This window comes from Peromyscus eremicus, chromosome 3 (genome assembly GCF_949786415.1).
Source record: "Peromyscus eremicus chromosome 3, PerEre_H2_v1, whole genome shotgun sequence".
Classification (NCBI taxonomy): domain Eukaryota; kingdom Metazoa; phylum Chordata; class Mammalia; order Rodentia; family Cricetidae; genus Peromyscus; species Peromyscus eremicus.
Window position 1 is genome coordinate 72,674,998 of NC_081418.1, and position 21,261 is coordinate 72,696,258.

The 21,261-nt window shown below is 40.8% G+C and overlaps 1 protein-coding gene across 1 annotated transcript in view; it reads left to right on the forward strand.

Moving 5' to 3' along the window:
* Avl9 (AVL9 cell migration associated) overlaps nucleotides 1-15,020 on the forward strand; it is a 52,002-nt gene extending 36,982 nt beyond the window's left edge. The window contains exons 13-16 of the mRNA XM_059257886.1: nucleotides 1,807-1,924; nucleotides 5,252-5,305; nucleotides 5,732-5,820; nucleotides 10,000-15,020. Coding sequence (XP_059113869.1) covers nucleotides 1,807-1,924; nucleotides 5,252-5,305; nucleotides 5,732-5,820; nucleotides 10,000-10,115 — 377 coding nt within the window. The 3' untranslated portion in view covers nucleotides 10,116-15,020. The remainder of the gene's footprint in view (nucleotides 1-1,806; nucleotides 1,925-5,251; nucleotides 5,306-5,731; nucleotides 5,821-9,999) is intronic.
* The last annotated feature ends 6,241 nt before the right edge of the window (nucleotides 15,021-21,261 follow it).

The window sequence follows — 21,261 nt, forward strand, 5'->3', positions numbered from 1 at the left end:
TTAAAAAAAAAAAATGCAAGGTCTGTTCTGAACACTTTATAGCTAGAATTTTTTTTTTTTTAAGGTTTATCTATGGAGCCCTGACTGTCCTGGAACTTGCTCTGTAGACCAGGCTAGCCTCAAAACTCAGAGATCCATCTGCTTCTGCCTCCCAAGTGCTGTGATTAAAGGCATGCACCACCACCACCCAGCTCATTTTATATCTAGTAATTTTTACCTTAACAATAATCCCAGACATTCTAATTTTACAGAAAATAGAATGGGGGGTGGGAGGGGGGAGGCATAACTGGCTCATACAACTGGTTGAGAGGCTTCAGCTATCTGTTTCAAGTCCATTCTCAATCATGGTCAGGAAAGGAGAATGAACTCTAGGAATATCTTGTAGAAACAAAACTTTATGCTATAGATAGAACCGTGTGTCTCCTAGTCCTTTCCTAGCAACAAAAGCTATTTGGATTTCACCTTCAAAACATAGTGGCACATGCCTCAGATACCACCTGCCTGGACAGAAGAAAGTCAAGACCAGAAGGGTCACAAGAGTTTGAAGCCAGCCTGAGTACATAGCAAGACCTTGTCTCAAAAACAATATAGCAAACCAGCTTGCCTGTGTGATAAATGTGAGGCAATAGCTAGCTACTTGGATCAGTTCTCCAGACCTTTCTGTCCCTCCAAACAGCAGAAATACTCTGCATTGACACTACCCCATGGTATCAAAAAAGACAAGAGCTATTTAGCATTAATGTGAAAATCCTATGTTAAGTATTTTTGACAGTACAATGCTTGGATACTCTAGAATGAAGCACCAAATAGACAAAGTCCAAACAAAGAAAACGTGGGTAAAGAAAGTTTACTTGCTTGTTCTTAACTCTTTAGACATTTGTGGAGAGATTCTAACTGCCCCACCATGTGCTTATGCCATTATGTCTGCTCAATGTCAAGTCTATAGTTTTTGTTTAATAAGTAGTATGATCCTTGTAATGGTAAGAAAAACATGAAAACATTTTGGTGTTGTAGAGAGCAGTGGGAAATGTTTGACTCAGTCCTGTAGCAAGAATCTTAAAAAGTCTTATTAATTAAAATCAAACCTGAGGCCAGTTATTGGGGTGAATGCTGGACGATCAGAGAGACAGAACAGGCTACAGCTTCCTCACCTTGCCAGTTCCTCAGCTGATCCTGTTTCCTCAGACTGGAAACCTCTTGAGTCCTCATATCCTAGTGGATCTCAGCTGAACTGCTGCTAGAAGCCTAAAAGCTTAACCAGCCAAATGCTTCTAGTTTCTGGTCTTCACGCCTTATATATCTTTCTCTTATATATTACTCCCTGGGTTTAAAGGCTCACTTCTTGAGATTAAAGGTGTGAGTCACCATGCCTGGCTGTTTCCAGTGTGGCCTTGAACTCAGAGATCCAGAGGGATTTCTGCCTCTGGAATGCTAGGATTAAAGGCGTGTGCTACCACTGCCTATCCTCTATATTTAATATTGTGGCTGTCCTGTTCTCTGATCCCAGATAAGTTTATTAGCGTGTACAATATTTTGGGGAACACAATACCACCACACAGTCCTCTTATTTTCCTGTTAAGAAAATGAAGTTCTGAGTGATTTAAGTGACTTAGCAAAGGCTACATAGCTTCTTAACAGGATTTCTGGAAGTAGACCCAAGTTTGCTGACACCTGTAGGCTGTGTCCCCACAATGTGAACATTGAACTATGAAACCTGAAACTATACTTTCAACCGTTATGGTTATTAATCTTCATGCCCAGATGGCTGTGGTCCAGCTCAACTTCTTTCAACCATTTTCTTGGCAGATAATGAAAAGATGTTATCAGACTATGGAACAACTTTTGTTGCTGCCTGGAAGAATACTCACAACTACAGGGTATGGAACAGCAATAAGCACCCAGCACTTTCAGAGATAAACCCAAAGTAAGCACATCCTCTAGAATGATGGGATGAAAAATGGTTGCTTTATAAAGAAAGTCTTTCTGTTATTGAGACAGTCTCAGTATGTAGCCCCTGCCTAACCTGGAACTCACTGTGTAGACCAGGCTGGCCTCAAACTTAGAGCTACTTGCCTCTGCCTTCCCAGTGCTTGGATTCACCACTCCTACCAGAAATACTATTTTTAATGACACAAGCATTTCATTGGCTATTTTCATTGTATTTTGAACTTTATTTCCTGGTGAGAAATGGACAAAATCAACTTTGTATTCTTTGGGGGCTACAGTTTATTGTTGTTAGCTAAAGTGGAAATGTGACTTAATGGATGCTAGTAAGGATAAACATACATACACACACACACACACACACACACACACACACACACACACACACACACTTTCCAATGTACAAATTAAACAGTATCAACTTCTAGATGCATCTTTGTAGGGAGGTAGTTTCAGAACATTTTGATGGACACATCTATCATCTTTATATTACTCTAACTTTGGTGAGGTTTTTGGCTGTAGCAAAACCTATATTGTCATCTGAATATATTAAAAAGTTTAAAAGCAGACAATATTTTAGTGCCATTAAATGAAGGAACTGAGAGTTCAAAGTAATCTGCCTTGCTAGCTACAAGGTCTCTGTTCTGAGGTGTGTAGACGGAAACATGAGCTGGTTTGGCAGGGACAGTTGAGGTGGCTCTACTTGCAAGGTGAGCCACCCTAATTGTAGCTGCCCAGTGTGTGAACCATCCCCATCATTGCATCTGATGCACTTAACCTGAACCAACTCTGCAGATCTTAATGCTAGTACATAGGCTTAGCTAGAATGGGCTTTAAAGGATTATAAAATGGTACCTAGACAAACTGTATAAAGAAACTAAGCTTATGGGAGATGAAAAGCAGACTGGAGTACAGCTGTGCCTGATAGCACGTGCTTGTAATCCCACACTGAAGAGGCTAACGTAGGAGAGTTTTGAGTTGACCTACAGCAAGACTTGTGTTCATAAACAGAAAAGAAAACGAGGATGACACTGGTAGACATGCTAACACAAAAGGGAGAAATCTCGTGAGTCTTCAAACCCAGACCAAGAACTACAGATGGCTAAGGAATGCTGAGAACAGAAAAAGCAGAAGTCTCCCCAGGGAAGAGCCTCCAGATTGTTGTCAGCCCTGAAATCATATACATACAATTAACATTATGCAGACCAAGTTTGTGTGTGTGTCTGCACGTGTGCATACATATATGTATGAATGTATGTATCTGTAACAATTAAAGAAATAGAGGCCATGAATTTGAGAGAGTAAGTAAGCGGGTTACATTGGAAGGATTGAAGGGAGGAAAAGAAAGAAGGTAAACAATGTAATTGTATTTTAATTTCAAAAAATAAAAAATATTTTTATAAAACTACATATAGAAAACAACAAAAAAAGGTATTTTGTTTTTACATTTTTAAAAGGAAAAGGGGAGAAGATGGAGTACAAAGAGGCCTGTTAGGGTAGTAATTAGGTAATCATGATAGTCAGTAGATGTTAAACATTTTCACCAGATTAAAATTAAGAAATGATGGTCTTCATTAATTATCAGGAAGTATAACTTGAAACATTTCAGACTAATTACCATTTTTTGAGATCTGTGACACTTTTTTCAGCTCCTAAATAGAAATCCTCTAAATTACCGAGCATCAGACATACCCCACTCCTAAAATCAATCCTTTCTGAAAACAGGAAAAAAGACTTATTGGGGATGCTTTTGTCATTTTGCCATGTTTGGTATTGAACTCAGGGCTTTGAACATGTTAGGCAAGTGATATACTAGCAACAACCACAGCATGTTTATGTGATTTGTTAGATTAGTTCTGTGATCTATAAAAAAAGGAAGACCTGTTCTGAAGCTTACTTTGACCCACAACACTTTGTTGTCATTTGAAAAAACTATATAGCATTTTGTAAGTAGCTGTGAATTTTACTTCATTGCACTGGACAGAGGGACCTGGGTATAAGACAAGAGTTGTTTATTGACCTCTCTCTTCCAGTCTTAACTGCTTCAGTATTTCGTTTGGTTTTAGTTTTAATAAACTGGTTTTCCTTAGGTGTGGCAGAAATAAGTAAGAGTAATGTATTTTCATACAAAACTACAGTGCCATTTTAAGTTCTGCCTTTTGAGTTGCTTTTATAATAAACTACAGATTTTGCTGATTGAGCAGCAAATCTGTTCATGGCCAATGACATATATTTACAGGGTGACCAGGATCAAGGTACAGTCATGACTGTGGCCTAAGTCTGTTGTTGGTTAGTCTTAGTCTTTTTTTTTTTTTGGGGGGGGGGGCTGCCATCCAGCTCCCAAATAAATCACACACAGAGGGTTATTTTTAATTATGAATGCTCAGCCTTAGCTTAGCTTAGTTTCTAGCCAGCTTTTCTTAACTTAAATTACCCCATCTACCGTTTGCTTCTGGGCTTTTCCTGTTCTCTTTCTTCTATAAATCTTAATTTTACTCTGTGGCTTGCTGTGTAGCTGAGTGGCTGGCCCCTGGAGTCCTCCTCCTTCTCTGGCTCCTATATCTCTTCTCTCTCATTCCTAGATCTCCCCTTCTGTATATTCTCTTTGCCTGCCAGCCCCACCTATCCTTTCTCCTGCCTAGCTATTGGCCATTCAGTTCTTTATTAGACCATCAGATGTTTTAGACAGGCACAGTAACACAGAGTTAAACAAATGCAACATTAGCAAAAGTAACACACCTTAAAATAATATTCCCCAACATAAGTCAGTTACTCACCTGATTCCTGGTGTGTTTTTAAGTTGGGTTGATACTTGAGCCCCACCCCGGATGAAGTGAGGGGTATTGTTAGCACTATGTTGGGGTAGTGTTTGCACCTCCATTCCCTAGCACACGTGTCGACCTCTAACTATGTTCATCTGTTGCACAAGAAAAAAAGATAGAATAGCCGGGCGGTGGTGGCACACGCCTTTAATCACAGCACTCGGGAGGCAGAGGCAGGCGGATCTCTGTGAGTTCGAGGCCAGCCTGGGCTACCAAGTGAGTTCCAGGAAAAGGCGCAAAGCTACACAGAGAAACCCTGTCTCTGAAAAACCAAAAAAAAAAAAAAAAAAAAAAAAAAGATAGAGCTCAGAACTATTGAGTGCCTTCTTGTAGAGCTCGTATTAGGAATGGTGAGGGGCCCACTGTCAGTCTCAGAGCACTGTGTCCACTTGTGTCTCCAAAATGTTGACTGCAGTTTTTGTGACTGCTCTTTGCAGCTTCATTGATGATGTACTCAATATCTAAACTTAAGCTTTGTTTTACAGCCATCCTTTTCAAGGCCAGTACTCCGTGTCAGACATGAAACTCAGATTCTCACAGTGAGTACCTACAGAAAATAAGAGGAAATTATTTTGAGTATATGCCATGTACTTCATTGCCAGTTGGGGATTTTGTTTATCTGCTTGATGAACTGTTTAAAATAGTAACCCATTCTATTGTTCAACAGCATGTATTTCAAAATGAAAACACTCTGTCCATACACAATAGTATGAAAAAATAACAAACTTACCATTCTTATTTTGATGATATGCTCTCAGCAAACCATGTCTGTCTAGATTTAATCATACATCTTCATGTCCTCACCTCTTAGCTCTTTTCTGTGCTCTTTTAGAACATTCTGAAATTTACTAACATTAATTTTGCTTTTTATTTTTCCAATACTGATTTGGGATGATAATAAAGTGGTTTGGTTGTGGGTGTTCTCAAATGTTTGAGATTTTTAAAAATTGTATTACTTTTCTCAGTTCTGTTCAGAACAGTGAACGTGGCAAAAAAATTGGCAATGTCATGGTTACAACCAGCCGGAATGTGGTCCAAACAGGAAAAGCTGTTGGTAAGGCATACCCTCAGCAGATGCTGCTGTCGTATGTATCTCCTTTCTGTCTTCAGTGTGTTGTTCATTAAAATAGAGCTATAAAGATTTGTGGATCATCTAATACAAAGGGCTTTTTAGATTTCCAGTCTTAGAAATAAGGAAGGAATGTATGTTTTCCAGGTGGACAGGTAAAAGGGACACTAAAGTGGGGACACGACTGTAGACTCCCAGGAACTGAGAGGAGGACAGAGGAGCTTGGGAATAGTTTCATGTCAACAGACCTGACAACATAGATGGACAGAGTCTTCAAAAGACATAAACTAATAAATTTAAAAATCAAAATAGTTCTGGATCTGTTGAAAAATTAAAACGTAGTGCAAGGTTTCTAATTTAATCCACATCCAATTCTCTCTTTCTCCTCCTTTCTCTCTCCCTCCTCCCCTCTCTCTCTCTTTCTCTCTTCTCTTTTTTTTTTTTTTTAAGATTTACTTATTTATCTATTATGTATACAGTGTTCTGCCTGCATATATACCTGCAGGCCAGAAGAGGGCACCAGATCTCATTACAGATGGTTGTGAACCACCATGTGGTTGCTGGGGATTGAACTCAGGACCTCTGGAAGAGCAGCCAGTGCTCTTAACCACTGAGCCATCTCTCCAGCCCTTCTCTCTTCTCTTACTCGACTCCTTCCTTCCTTTTGCTTGTCAAGACAGGGTCTTACTTTGTAGCCTAAAACTCTGGATTCTCCTGACTCAGCACCCCAGGTGCTGAGAGAACAAGCTTCTCTTTGAAATTCTATTAGACATTTATGGAAGAAATAATATAAATTCTGTTTCTTTCTTTGTTTGTTTTGAGACAGGTTCTCACTTTGTAGCCCTGGCTAACTTGGAGCTTATTATGTAGGTAGACCAGGCTGCCCTTGAACTCAAAGAGATCTGCCTGCCTCTGCCTCCCAAATATTGGGATTAAAAGTGTGCACCACCACACCCAGCCCCTATTTTTTTTATTTGTAACTTTTTATTTTGATCCAGTTTCAAACCTAGAAACCATAAGTAGTTACTTTTTTTTTTTTTTTTTTTTTTTTTTTTTTTTTTACCACTTTGACCATACCCAACAGAAGCAACTCAAGAGAGAAGTTTGCTTTGGCTTATGGTTTTAAAGGGTACATACATTCATCAGGTCGGCAAAGTCATGATGGAATTCATAACAGTGTGAGCATGTGGCTGTTCCTTACATCCTAGTGGATCAGGAAACAGCTGGAGCTGGAACTGGAAACATACAATTTCAAAGGCCCACTCAACAACTCACTTCTGCTAAACCACAGGTCCAAAGTCCTATAACCTCCCAAAACAGCTCTACCATGCAGGGACAAAGCATTCAAACATATGAGCCTGTAGGGATACTTTATGTTTAACACAATAGAAATAACTGTTAGCTAACCCTTACTGAATACAACTTAAAAGCCCCAGTATGAGAATGCCTCTTAGTGGCTTTTTTTAGGCCACCAACCAGCTCCCAAACCGACATGGAGACTTGTTATTAGTCTAAAAGCTTGGCCTTATCTTAGGTTTGTTTCTTGCTAGCTCTTGTAACTTAACCTGTTTCTCTTCGTCTATGTTTTGCCTCGGGGCTTTTTACCTTCCTTCCTCCCTTCCTTCCTCCCTTCCTCCTTTCCTCCCTTCCTTCCTCCCTTCCTTTCTCCCTTCCTCCTTCCTTCCTCCCCCCCCCTCTCTGCCCCTTTCTTTTTTTCTTTCTGTCTGTCTGTCTGTCCTACTTTGACTGCTTATTGTGGCTGGCTGCCTAGCTTCTGGCTCCAGGTGTGTCCCTCTCTTTCTTCCTTGAACCTAGCTTTCTCCTCCTACTTACTCTCTCTGCCCACCAGCCCTGCCTATCCCTCTCCTGCCTAGCTATTGGCCAGTCAGCTTTTTATTAGACCAGTCAGGTGCCTTAGGGCAGGCAAGGTGAAACAGCAACATATCTTAACATAATTAAACAAATGTCACACATCTTTATCTTGTTGACAGCAGAAACAAATGTAACACACTGCCACATAACTAAAGTAATATTCTACAGCATAAACAAATATGACACATCTTTGCCTAGTTAAAATAATATTCCACAACACTTATTTTTAATAGAAAAATGTAGCTTCATTGTAGACATATGAATCATTATAGTAGTGTTCTGCTTATCCAAAGGAGATCTATTCCAAAAATTCCAGAGAATACTCAAAACTATGGACATGCCATGTTTTTCCTTACACATACAACCTGTGATAAAACTTTAGCATGTAAATTAGCCAAGTCAAAAATTATTAGCAATAATAGGATGAGATAGTTATAACTGTATATTTTAGTAAAAGTTATATGAATATATTCTGTCATTCAAGTACATTCTCTTTTCATATAAAGAAATCACCTTAAAGCTCTTTGACATTCAAATTGCCAGCTCCACTGCTCTTGCCCTTAGGGTTACTGGAACATATACACTGTGATAACCAGGTATCTTAGTTAGGGTTCTATTGATATAATAATCATGACCAAAAACAACTTGGGGAGGAAGGTGTTTGTTTAACTTACATATCCTGGGACACAGTTCTTTGAGAGAAGCCAAGATAGGAACTGAAGCAAGGGCCATAAAAGAACACTGCTCACTGGCTTGCCCCATGCCTTGCTCAGCCTGCTTTCTTATACCATCAGAACCACTTCCCAGGAGTGGTTCTACCTACGTGGGCTGGGCCCTCCTACACCAATCATTAATCAAGAAAATACCCTACAAATTTGCCTATCGGCCAATCTGTTAAGAACGTTTTCTCATTTAAGAATCCCTCTTTCAGGTAGTGGTGACACACATCTTTAATCCTAGCACTTGAGAGACAGAGGAGGTGGATTGCTGTGAGTTTGAGGCCAGCCTGGTCTACAGAGATGGTTCCAAGACAGCCAGGGATACACAGAAAACCTTGTCTTGAAAAACCAAAAATAATTAATTAATTCTCCTTTCCAGACATGTCTAGGTTTGTGTCAAGTTGATAAAAACCAACCAGTGCACCAAGGTGATTACCAGGTGACTAGTAGGCAGGAGGCTGCACATGTGTACATAAGACAAAAGGAGATATGAACAGGGACAGAGCTGGAGAGTATGATGGACCATCACCACTTAGAGCAGCCTGAAATTTCAAATTTCCAAATGATTTATCTCTAAAGTCCCCATTAGACATTTATCCACATGAATATTACTGTCCGAAGAGTCAGATGCCAGGGAACTCAAATGCAGAAACTGAAGCCACAGATAGGGAGGGCAGCTGCATTTAGTTTTCAGTGTTGCTGCTGCTGCTGCTAATTAAATTGTAACGAAAGTTTCTTCTACACCCCCTTCTCTAATAGCAGTACCTCCAATAATTTCACATTCACAACAGCTTTGAAGGGAATATTTCTTAAGACAACAAAGATGTGAAGCCTACAAGGCTCTGTATTTCTTTGTTTAATGTAGCAGTTTTAGATTCTCTTCCAGTATATTACTATTCTTCCAGTATAAGTAAGTGGTTACTCCGTGTTTAAGGTACAGAGAACATATGACTCTGTGTGTGTTTGTGTGTGTGTGTATCTGTCTGTCTGTCTGTCTGTCTGCATGTATATGGTGTGTACAGGTCTTGTGTCTGTGCCCATAGAGGACAGAAGCATTGGATCCCTGGGAGCTGGAATTAAAGGCAGTTGTAAGTTTCCTGATGTGGGTGCTAGGAACTGAACGTGCGTCCTCTGGAAGAACAGTAAATGATCTTAATTCCTGAGGCATCTCTCCAGCCCCGTGTTTGACTTTTTAAGCTCTCCAGATAATTCTGATTCACAGAGTTACTAGTGCTGTGGCTATAAAATTGTGTTATTAACCCCTACAAAGTGCCTAGTGTGGCTCCTATTAAGAAATTACTTGGTTTTCTTTAAGACATTCCCATGGAAAGAGATTATTTTGAACTAAAAATTTAAGTGGTATTTCAGTAACTACATCATTTTACTGTGTTTCACTGAGTTAACCTTATTCATGTTTATTGGACTTTCATTGTCTCTTAACAAAATATTAAGTATAGGCTAGAGGTGTGGTTCAGTATTAAAGGATCCCCTAAGTTCTATTTCCATCATGCAAAAAAAATTCAACCTTTTTATGAAGTTCATCTATTTTTCCTTTGGTCTTCTTTTCACACAGGCCAGTCAGTGGGAGGAGCTTTCTCCAGTGCAAAGACAGCTATGTCCTCATGGCTTTCTACCTTCACCACCTCCAGCCCTCAGAGTCTGCCTGAGCCACCCAACGGGAAGCCTTGAGTCCAGCAGAGAAGCCACTTTGTTCTCCAAGGTGTAATGCTCCCTCCCCATCTCCCAGGGTCTCCTCTATCTACAGGTCCAGACCCAGGGACCAAGATGACGAACTGTTTACATGGACGGTTGCACTCTGTCTAAATGAATGTTGCAGGATGCTGAACAGATGAAATCACAACCATAGAAGGAATAGCTTTCCAGGTTGGGGGTTAAATTGACTACTTTGACTTCATTCTGAGCCTAATTAGTGTACACAATGAACCTTCTAGTGAATTTTAAGTTCTGAAATTGTACATGTGTTTACTTAGAATTTTTACGTATGTATATTTTGTTCTATTTGCTGTTTAAATATTTAGATGGTCATTGTAATTTATATTGACTCAAATTAAGTTATATCACTATTTTACTTTCTCTGAAGTTAGCCCTAAAATGTACTTATTAAGTGTAAGGACTATGCATTCCAGCCTATTATTACTTTGCTGAGTTCTAGAGTGAACTTTGTGGGGGCGAGACATGGAGGGGCCTCTACCCACTCAACACATTTACCAGCTCATTTCTTCCCAGAGCCGTGAAAGTCATGAGGGGAAAACTCTGAGAATAAGACATCATTTCAGATGAATTTCTTTCTGGCAAATTTGATGTGAGGCAGCAAAGATGTCACTCTGCTTCCCTCCTGCTGGCAGTGACTGTTCAGGGAAACCAGAGGTGGTTCAGCAGCACTGAAGGGTTGGCACATGTCTGTAGGACAGTGTTTTAGTGACCCACATGCTGGCATGATCAGCTCCAGTTATGTTGCAGGGGTTTTGTTCTTGGTTTTGGTTGGTTGGTTGGTTGGGTGTTTGTTTGTTTGTTTGTTTGTTTGTTTTTGAGACAGGGCTTCTCTGTATAACAGTCCTGGCTGTTGTGGATCTCACTCTGTAGACCAAGCTGACCTTGAACTCACCAAGATCCACCTGCCTCTGCCTCCCAAGTGCTAGGATTAAAGGCGTGCGCCACCACCGCCCGGCTATGTTTCAGTCATGATCAGCACTTTGTTACCTGAAAATGTGTGCCTTGTTTCTTCTTGTGAATGGTTGTCCATTGGCTCTGGACAGATCTGCAGGCCTTCTCTTAGTCTTACTCTGCATTGAGCCTTTCAAAACTGGGCCTTCCTACTTCCTTGACTGAAAGTCCTCCTTTAGTCAGTTCTACCACCTTCAAAAGAAAAACAAAGTGACCGATAAAGGTTTATAAACCACAGCTTAGCTCATATTTAGAAAACCAAGAAAGTGGGCCAAGGAAAGGATTTAGTGAGTAATGTGCAAGCCTGACGACCTGAGTTCAAATCCCTGGAACCCACATAAAAAGCCTCATCTATAATCCCAATGTTCCTACAGTAAGATGGGAGGCAGAGTCAGGAGAATCTTCTGGAAGCTCACAAGCCAGCTAGCCTGAAGTGTGTAGTGAATTGGCAGAAACAAGAGAGACCCTGCCTCAAAACAAGGTGGAAGGCAAGAACCAACTCTTGAAAATTGTCCTCTGACCTCCGTGTAGGCAGTGTGTCATGTCCATGCTTACACACACACACACACACCTCAAATGTAAATGTAAACGTAGAATGTAAGAAGGAAGAGAAGGAGCCCACACCCATGCCATGAGTCACTTGTTTGGTAAATTCCAGCTGGTTTCTTGTTACCGAAGGCATGAATTGGCCAACCTCATGATTTGTACACAGCTGGAGTTCATGTATTTGTCATTTATAACTGTCATTTGCTTTTCAGGGGATCCTTAATGGGTGTTCTCAGGGACTACTTATGGAGAAGAGTCTGCCTTTTTAGTAACAAAAGACTTGTGGAATAACCATTACATCTACATATGATTTAACAAGCATTGGGAAAATAAGGGGCCTAATTTAGGACACTGATTTTATTTCGTTTATCCCTTATGAGATGCTCTAAAGACTATGAAAACAACATAAGGCATAGTCTGGTATCTCTAAAACTTGCAATTTGGATTTCACACAAAATACAAAACCACAAAATACAAACTGCTCCCAATTGAGCGTAATAACTTGAGAGAATCCAGTAACAATAAATTGATTAATGGGAGGTAAATAAATTGATTAATGGGAGAATACTATTAATTTACTTCAGCCAGGGAATATTTGAAAAGAGAAGTAAAGCCACACAAAACTGAAAGGCACTTTAATCAGTGTTGTGCTGAGATGGTTGGGATTCTTAGATACCATTCATATGGCTGCAGCATGACAATGTACCTGTGGTAGTTGACATTACCAGGAGCCCTAAACCTGTTTAGCCACTAAGATAATGATTCATTCTTTAGTTTGCACCAGGTTTGTATGACTGGGTAAATGCCTGCTGTCATGTAAACAAAAGCAACACAACACTCACCTTGGAATATACTTGAGGAAAAAAGTTAAATGAAATTTAATGCTAATTTTGTATCATATTCCCCATTTGAGTACGTGTGTGGGTCCCCCTGCATAGGATCTCACAGTCTTCCTACGCAGGTCTCTAAATTCCATCCTCCTGCCTCTGTCTCCCAAATAACTGCAGTTAGAGGAGCTTACCACTCTGCCAGGCTTAAGTGTATATTTTAATTGAATCTTCTCTTAATGTAAATTAAAACTTAAATCTTAAAATGGCCACTTAACTGGCTTTCAGCATCAAATAACTTTTCTTGAAATATAAAACATCTTAAAATTGTCAAAAGACCATATGCCTACTTCTTCAGGTTCAGGGAAACATTGACTTTTCAAGGGCCAGGGGCCATTTTGTTGTTGGCAGGGGCACTGCTGCAGCCAGTGTCGTGGAGAACAGAGATACAGCCCGAACCCTGGGAGCCTGCACACTGTGTTTTAGGCACCAGTGAGAGCCTAACTGATGAGTAGTCTCCAAACACTGGCACGGTAGCCCTGGAACCCACACCAGGCCTTTGACTCCTGTCAGCAGAGGTGTGGCTGTTGGAGCCCACACTTTCTCCAGTGATCAACAATGTTTTAGTGTCTAAGAACTGAGTGTTTATAACTAGTCCTGAGGGAGTGAAAGTCCACCAGCATTTTTCAGGTTTATAGGATACAGACATTGGTGGTAGCTGCACTGCTGTCTAGGTGGTTTTGAGGAAGCCCATTACATTCCTAGCATGATGACAGTGACATTGATAAGGGAGAGAAGTAAAGCTGTGAGTCTGTGGACTAGATGAGTAGAAATTCTGAAGCTGCATGTAACAGAGGTGCAGAGCAATTTTATATGTATATTTGATTCATAACCAATATGAATTGTCCATCCCCAAATCCATTTGTGATTCACTAGCTCCCAAGCCTGAAAGCAATTCTCTTCTTTTGAATTAAGAAATAGCAGGGACTTTCTTGAGCACAGGACAAACTTCCTCAACCCTGTTGCTTTCCAGGTTCTGTACTAAGCAGTTACTGTTTTTTAGAATAGCTTTCCTTAGAAATACAAGGAGAAAACAAATTAAGAAAACAAAAATGAGGTGTTAGATGGCTGGAGAACAGGGCACTTAAAGTCTGAATGAGAGTATTTTGACATCAGTATTTAACCTACTTCAGGTATGAATTCTTTAGAGAGAAGTTAGAATTGTAATCAGCTATTTACATTTCTAAGTGAAGCTGTAACATTCTTTTTCTGGTAGGCAGGTTTTATTGAAGTGCTATATATTCCATGGAGAAAATTTTGTAGGTGTAAATAGCCAGTGGCCCCTTTCCCTCCCATGTTGATAAGTTTGGAAGTCTGCAGGCCAGCATCCAGATCTATACCCACAGGCAGATGTCTGCTGCAGCCTCCACAGAGGGCAGCCTGCTAGGGCAGAAGCTGCTGGCTCTACACCAGCCTGTTAGTGTATTAGGGCATCACTTGGGATTCCTGAAGTGGCAACATTTGCACACTCTGGTTCCATCATGAAAAATGGCCCAGCATTCATGGCTTTCCACGCCATCTCTTGGTAGCCTTTAACTATGACAGAATACTCCCCAAATCACTTGAAGATGACTGTCATTCCTTACAACATAATGTGTTGCTAGGACTTTCTCATTCCAAGTCTTCTGACTTCATTGCTTTGGAATTGCTTTTCCATAATTTCCAATATTTCACAAGCTTTTTTCAGAGAGAGACAAAGAAAAGGAATGTGCATCTTTATTTTTTCATATAAAATAACTTCATAAAAATGACTTCCTGCTTACATTATGAAGAAGAAAGTGGCTTCCTTGTATGGTATAACACTCCAAAATTAAAAGGTTGTGCATGTCTAAGGGGTTGGGTATATTTTGTAAAACTCTAAATACATTTGTATTTCTGTGCTGTTCAGAAATTAACCTTTTTACTTATACTAAAGATATAGAAAACTATATATTTAAATCATGTAAATGGAACGCAGTTTAAGGGGATTTCCAATCTTATTTCTCATCAACTTCTCACGCACATAGTTTGCTGCTCAAGTTTGTTTTCTGTGCAATATAAACATTCGAACATTTCAAGTCAGGTACTGAGCCAGAGAGGTCATTGAAGTTTTCAGAAAACTGTGCTTAGAAAATATTTTATTTTCTTGAAATACTGTTCTTTTATAGCTGGAAAAACAAGATTTAGCATTATGTGTTTCAGTCCACTTGATCATCAGTTTCTAAATTTAGGAAGCATTGATCAGTGGCTTGGTGAAGGCACTTAGTGGTTGGAAAGTAGTTTCTAAGGAAGTTTAGCTATAGCACATATTTTATGAGAAATGCCTTCCCTTTCCTCTAGTAGTTTTATAGTTTGTGCTGGTTCATTTCTGTTGTCATTTGTTTCTTAAAGAATACTCAAGGTATAAATCATGTCTAATCATGCTGAATTGTAGTGATTCTATTGTACCTTTATTTTAAGCAAAACCTGATAATAAAATTATCCTGTTTCTCTTGCACGCTTGCTATTGATCTCCTAGACTTATCTGCCTGTTGTCTGTGTGATTTCTGGCCTTCACAGCTGGGCAACAGTGCATTCTTCATTTGTCAAGAAAGCAGCCTATAGGTGAACTGAAGGACTCGCTGCCCATTTAGCCTCCTCCTGACATTGCTTGTGGTGGAACCTCAGCTTTCTAGCTGTGACCTCTGCAGGAAGAGCCCTATAGCATCTATGGAACTCTGAAGGCATGATGTTGCACAAGCACTAAGGAGGTTGGTCATGTAATCTCTTCATGGACAAGGCCAGGGAAGTAGGACACTGCACTAAGGCAGCTCATTTCTCCACTTGGACTCCTAAGGTTCAAACTATTACACTGAGGGTTCTAAGCACATCTTCTGTGCACCCTGGTCCCATTACAACTGTTGTACAAAGCAAGACCTTTATGGTACATTGCATGGAATAAGCAGATAATGACCCTTTCCTGGGGACATGTGAGTGATGGTGCAAGGCTAAGTGTTCTTTCATATGACTTGTGAGGGTTTTTGAGATGTTGAGATGACCACTGCCATCTCCTTTTTCCTGGTGACCTGCTCAGTCTGAGTCCTTGTCCCCACCCAGGTAAGTGCTACCTAGTCTTCACTCTGACGGTACAGTAGGAGTTACAGTCATTGAATCTGGTAGCATCTGGAACAGACATGAGTCAGGTCTTTATGAAGGATAATCTAAGGCAGTCCACATAAGGTTGTGGAAGCACACTGACAAAACTGACCTGCCTAGTTTCTCCATCACCAAACCGTCATCCAGCACATATTCATGCTTTTATGATCATGGAATCAGGAGACACAGAATAGCCTGGGCAAGAAATCAGAAGACTACTCTTGGCTCGTGATCCTGTGAACTGCTGCCATTGGAGCCACTGACATCCCAACATACCATAAAGTAGGATTCAAATGATTGATTTTAGAACAGGGTCTTGCTATGGAAGCTCTCGCTGGCATGTTGCTCTCAATGCTACACATTGAGCAATTCTGCCTTACCCTCTTGGGTACTGGGATAACAGGTATGCATCACCACACTGGGCTATAGGGCTCAAGGGGTTTTTGTTTTGTTGTATATGTATGGGTGTTATGACTGTATGTATGTCTGGGTACCACATGCGTACCTGGTGCATGCAGAAGCCAGAAGAAGGCATTGGATCCCTTGGAACTGGAGTTATAGATGGTTGTAAATCACCATATAAGTGCTGGGAACCAAACTCAGGTCTTCTGGAAGAGCAGCAAGTACTGTTAACCACTAGCCATCTCTCCAGCCCTTTTTATCTTGGTTTTCAAAGGATCAGAGTGTCATCTCTTACAGATACTGTCCTGTTGGTATGGCTTTGCCACTGTTTATCCATCCAGCTGTAGACTTGGAGTTGTTTCTATGTGGGGCCTACAGTGCACAGCAGGGCTGCTCTGTGTGTTCTCTCTGCCTGTACACTTCTCTAGGGCATGAATGCAAGAATTCCAGGGTCCTGAAAAGACTCATGTCTTCATCTTGAGTTGGTGCTATCTCATTCTCCCTCCCCCAGAGTGTTTGGATTCCCATTATTTCCTGTTGTTACCAATATCAGTACTAACAGACTTAAACTTTGGCCAGTCTGATGGGTATCTCTAGTCTTAAATATGCATTTTTCTGAATGTGGATAAAGTTTGGAGTCATTTCATTCATTTCTCCTTCTGAAAAATGCCTGTTGATACACACCTCTAATCCCAGCACTCAGGAGGCAGAGCTAGGCAGATCTCTTGAGTTCAAGCCTGGCCTACAGAGTGAGTTCCAGGAAAGCCAGGGCTACACAGAGAAACCCTGTCTCAAACATAAAAGAAAAATGCCCATTGTCTTATGCTCTCTCTCACACACACACACAGGTACATGCATGCATGAGAGCACACACTCTATCTTAGGCTGTGTTGCTATAACAAAATACACGAAATGGTAAATATAAAGGATAGGAAGTTATTTCTCATCACCCTAGATGACAATATTTCAAGATTAAGTTGCCACTAGGTTCATTGTCTTGATAGCCTCGTCTTCCAAGATGCTGTCTGTTTTAGTTAGGGTTTATGTTGCTGGATTGAGCTCTGGCAGCCCTGCCTTCTGAGTGCTGGGATTGAAGATGTGCACCACCACACCTGGCCCTATGCTTTTTAATTCCTTTTCACTTTCCTTTAAGTCCTTTTCAAAAGTTAGAGGTTTAGCTGGGTGGGGTCTTGCTCTGAGGTCACCACTCCCTTTATTCCACTTAGCATCAGGCTTTTCTTCAGTCTGTTTACACTCCCTGGTGCTCTTTCTCTCTTCCAGTTGTACATTTTGTATTTTTCCTTGCTCAGCTTGCTCTTTTTCATTATAGATCTGTATAAGACTGGCCACTAATAGCCACACAGCACAGTCAATCCTAGGTTATTTGGAACTGTCTTCTGCCAAAGCTGTTAATCTGTGACTCCAGTTTATCCTGTTAGATATTTTAAGACAAGGGTAGAAAGCAACCACGTTGTTCACCAAAATATCGCAAGAATTATCTCCAGGTCACATTAATATTCTTCTCTCAAACCTCTTGAGCTGGGCCCCCACAGTTCAAATCACCCCCCATACCGCTGTCTCCCATCATTAAGACCAAGACTTAAAGCATTCAACTGCTTTTCTCATCCAAAATCCTAATGTGTTCCATATTCTTCCAAACAAAATCATGGTCTAACGTATCATAGCAATACCTCAGTCCCTAGTACCAACTTTCTTAGGGTTTCTATTGCTGTGAAGAGACACTACAACGCAACAGCTCTTATAAAGGAAAACATTTAACTGGAGCTGGCTTACAGTTCAGAGATCTAGTCCATTGTCATCATGGTAGGAAGCATTATGGCATGCAGGCAGACAAGGTGCCGAAGAGGTAACTGAGAGTTCTATATCTGGATTGGCAGGCAACAGGAAGAAAGAAAAACACTGAGCCTCGCTTGGGCATCTGAAACCTCAAAGCCCACCCTCAGTGACACATTTCCTCCAACAAAGCCATACCTCTAATAATGCCACTCCCTATGAGTCTATGGGGACCATTTTCAAACTATCACAGCATCTTACTGCACCATCCTCTAGAGCAGTGATTCTCAACCTTACTAATGCTGCCACCCTTTAATACAGTTCCTTATGTTATGGTGACCCCCAACCATAAAATTATTTTTGTTGCTACTTCATAACTATAATTTTGCTACTGTTAAGATTCATAATGTTATGAATCTGATATGCAGGATATCTGATATGTGACCCCTGTGAAAGGGTCATTTGACTTCCAAAGGGTTATGAATCCTTGCTCTAATAAGGAGTGGTATCCTCACAATAATGAAGAACACAGAAGAGATTTTAAAATATTATTTCTTTAAAAATTTAAAGACTTAAGCTCCCTCTGCCATGCTTTTTGTAAAAGCACCTAGCCCTATTCATGAGAACTGTGCCTAATGACCAGTTAATCCTATTTCATTGGGGATTAGCTTTCAACATGAATATTGAAGGGGACAAAGTATTTCAAACTGTGGCACACGTCAGTATATGTGTTCTGCATATGATTTCTTTGTCATTTTGTGTTTTCCTATGATTCATTCTTCACGATGCCTTAGTGACTGGAGTTGTTGTTTTTTATTTTTGGGTTTTTTTTTTTTTTCGAGACAGGATTTTTCTGTGTAGTTTTGGTCCTGTCCTGGATCTCACTCTGTAAACCAGGCTGGCCTTGAACTCGCAGACGTCCACCTGGCTCTGCCTCCTAAGTGCTGGGATTAAAGGCATGTGCCACCACCACCCAGCTTCTTTTCTTTTTAAGTATATGTATATTGAGGGGTGAGTGTTCAGAGTGCCAAGCCAATGGAGGCCAGAAGAGGGAATCTAATCCACCAGAGCTGGAGTTACAGGTGGTTGTGAACCACCTGAAGTGGATGCTGAGAATTGAACTCTGATCAATAGTATGTACTCAAAACCACTGAGCCTTCTCTCCAGCTCATGAATAGAGTTCTTAATCTAGTCAAATTCACATTCTTAATTTAGAGGTTTTTGTATTCTATTTAAGAAATCCTTTACCCCCAAAATCATGAAAATACAATGTTGTAGAATTATTTAGTCTTGCCTTTCACATTCAGGACTACCTGGTATTTCTTTAGAGATGTGTGAATTCAAGATGTCCTACAAGGATAGTGTATCTTTCTGTTTCTTATTTCTCCAAGTAAGATCTCTTGTGAAGCTAACTTCTCATCACTGTACATTCATGCAAAACTATGAAAGGAGCATAGGATCAGAGTAAAAGTGAACCCTTAGTAAAATAATGAAGTTACAGTAGTAATTAAGTATTAGCTGAGAGTTCTCTTTTAACTTATCTATATTCTTATCATTTTGTTTCAGGTCTTGGAAAAGTATTACTCAGCACCACTTCATAGAGATGGATGACGGGACCTTGTTGTGGTACTCTGATTGGCTGATGTCCGCAAAGTCAAATAGTCACACAAATGTCCAGTGTTACCAAACTGTCCTGAGCAGCCACAAACTTTGAGGACCTTTTAACTCTATCAGAGACTCAATTTTCTCCCAGGAATCTGATGTTTACAGTCTGTGGTCACTTGAAAATCACTGTTAACATAACCTGAGTTCCTTATGCTGCATATTAAGTTCTACCTGTTCTGAAGTATTTGAGTATTTGCTGTGTGTCATGCATATTGCATGATAACATACACTATTCCTGTTATGCCCAAGTCACAGAATCCCCCAAAGACCACTAAGGAGTCCAAATCTGTACGTAAAAGCAAAGATCCTTTATTTCAAGCTCAAGCTTGGACTCTCCATCTGTCCAACACAGCAGTGAGAGCCGAAAGCACCGAGCCTGGGCAGGTAGGGTTTTTAATCATAGTAGAGGTTGGGGGTGAGGTAATTTCCAGGGTTCAGGATCCTGATTGGCTGACATTTGTCTAGGGGTGTCTTGGCGAAAAGGGAATAGGTGTGTGCTGGGCTCAGCCACCTGTCTATCTTATCTAATGGTTGGAATGTCAGGTACTTTCCCTTAGATGCTGGCCCTCCCTGGGTGGTGTCAGTTTATGGCTTTTCCTGGATCCGGGTGCTGCCTGCCAGTAAACCGAAACTCAGGCCTATTTTTTAGCTGGTTTCTATTAAGGCTGTCACGACAGCAGTGTAGCCAAGCTACTGCTTGGGTTCCACAGTCCCTAGCTGAATATAGCTTGCTGCCAGAGGTGTGCAGTCACCAGAGGGTTGAGCATACTGAGTTGTGAGCCAGGGTACTGAGCCAACACCTTCTGAGGGTGGCAACTATTTGTCAGGAACAATTAGTTGTCTTCCCCTGTGAGCCTAAGACCTAAAGGCTGAGCATTTTAGCATGGAGGGAGTTGAAGACAAACTTGTAAGACACTAAGGACCCCAGAGCTATGAGAACAGCACAAATGAAGACTAAGAAGAAGCATGGCTTGGAGAAATCAAATGTTCAGGGTGTCAGCAAGGAGATGAAACCAGAAAATAAGGCCAGGTCAGGACAAAGAGAGCCCCATGAGCCTATTGAATGTAAGCGATTAGAAAGAGAACAGGTATGGCTTCCTAGGGCAGGTTGTTCCAGGAGCTGGTCACCACAGCCTCTGCTTCCACTGAGCTATGGTGTTTCTTCACTGTTTCTTGGCTGCCTTCTCTAAACTCATCCACTACCCCTGGCCTTTCTCACTGGCACAACCTCAGCTCCCCACTCACCAAGTCAAATCGCATGTGTCCCAAACACATAAAAGCCCAATAAAACTTCCATGACAGTCAAAATCCAGTCTCTGTGAGAACATTGCTCCTCAGAGTTCACCAAAGGTTAGGTCAGTGGTTCTCAACCTTCCTAATGCCTTGACCCTTTAATACGTTTCCTCATGTTGTGGTAACCTCTAGCCATACAATTATTTTTGTTGCCACTTCATAACTGTAACTTTGCTACTGTTATGAATTGTAATGTATATGATATGCAGGATATCTATCTGGTGTGTGACCCCTGTGAAAGGGTCACTCAACCCCTAAAGGGGGTCACAACCCACAGTTTGAGGACCACTGGCCTAAATAGTAAGATAACTGATGAAAAGGCACTGTAAGCCATTGTAGGTATATGGAGGACTCCATATTGAGGACCTGCATATCTGTCCCAGCTACTAGAGACATGGCTCTAACACATACTGATATGCTCAAATGGAGAAACCTATTCTGTGTGCTTT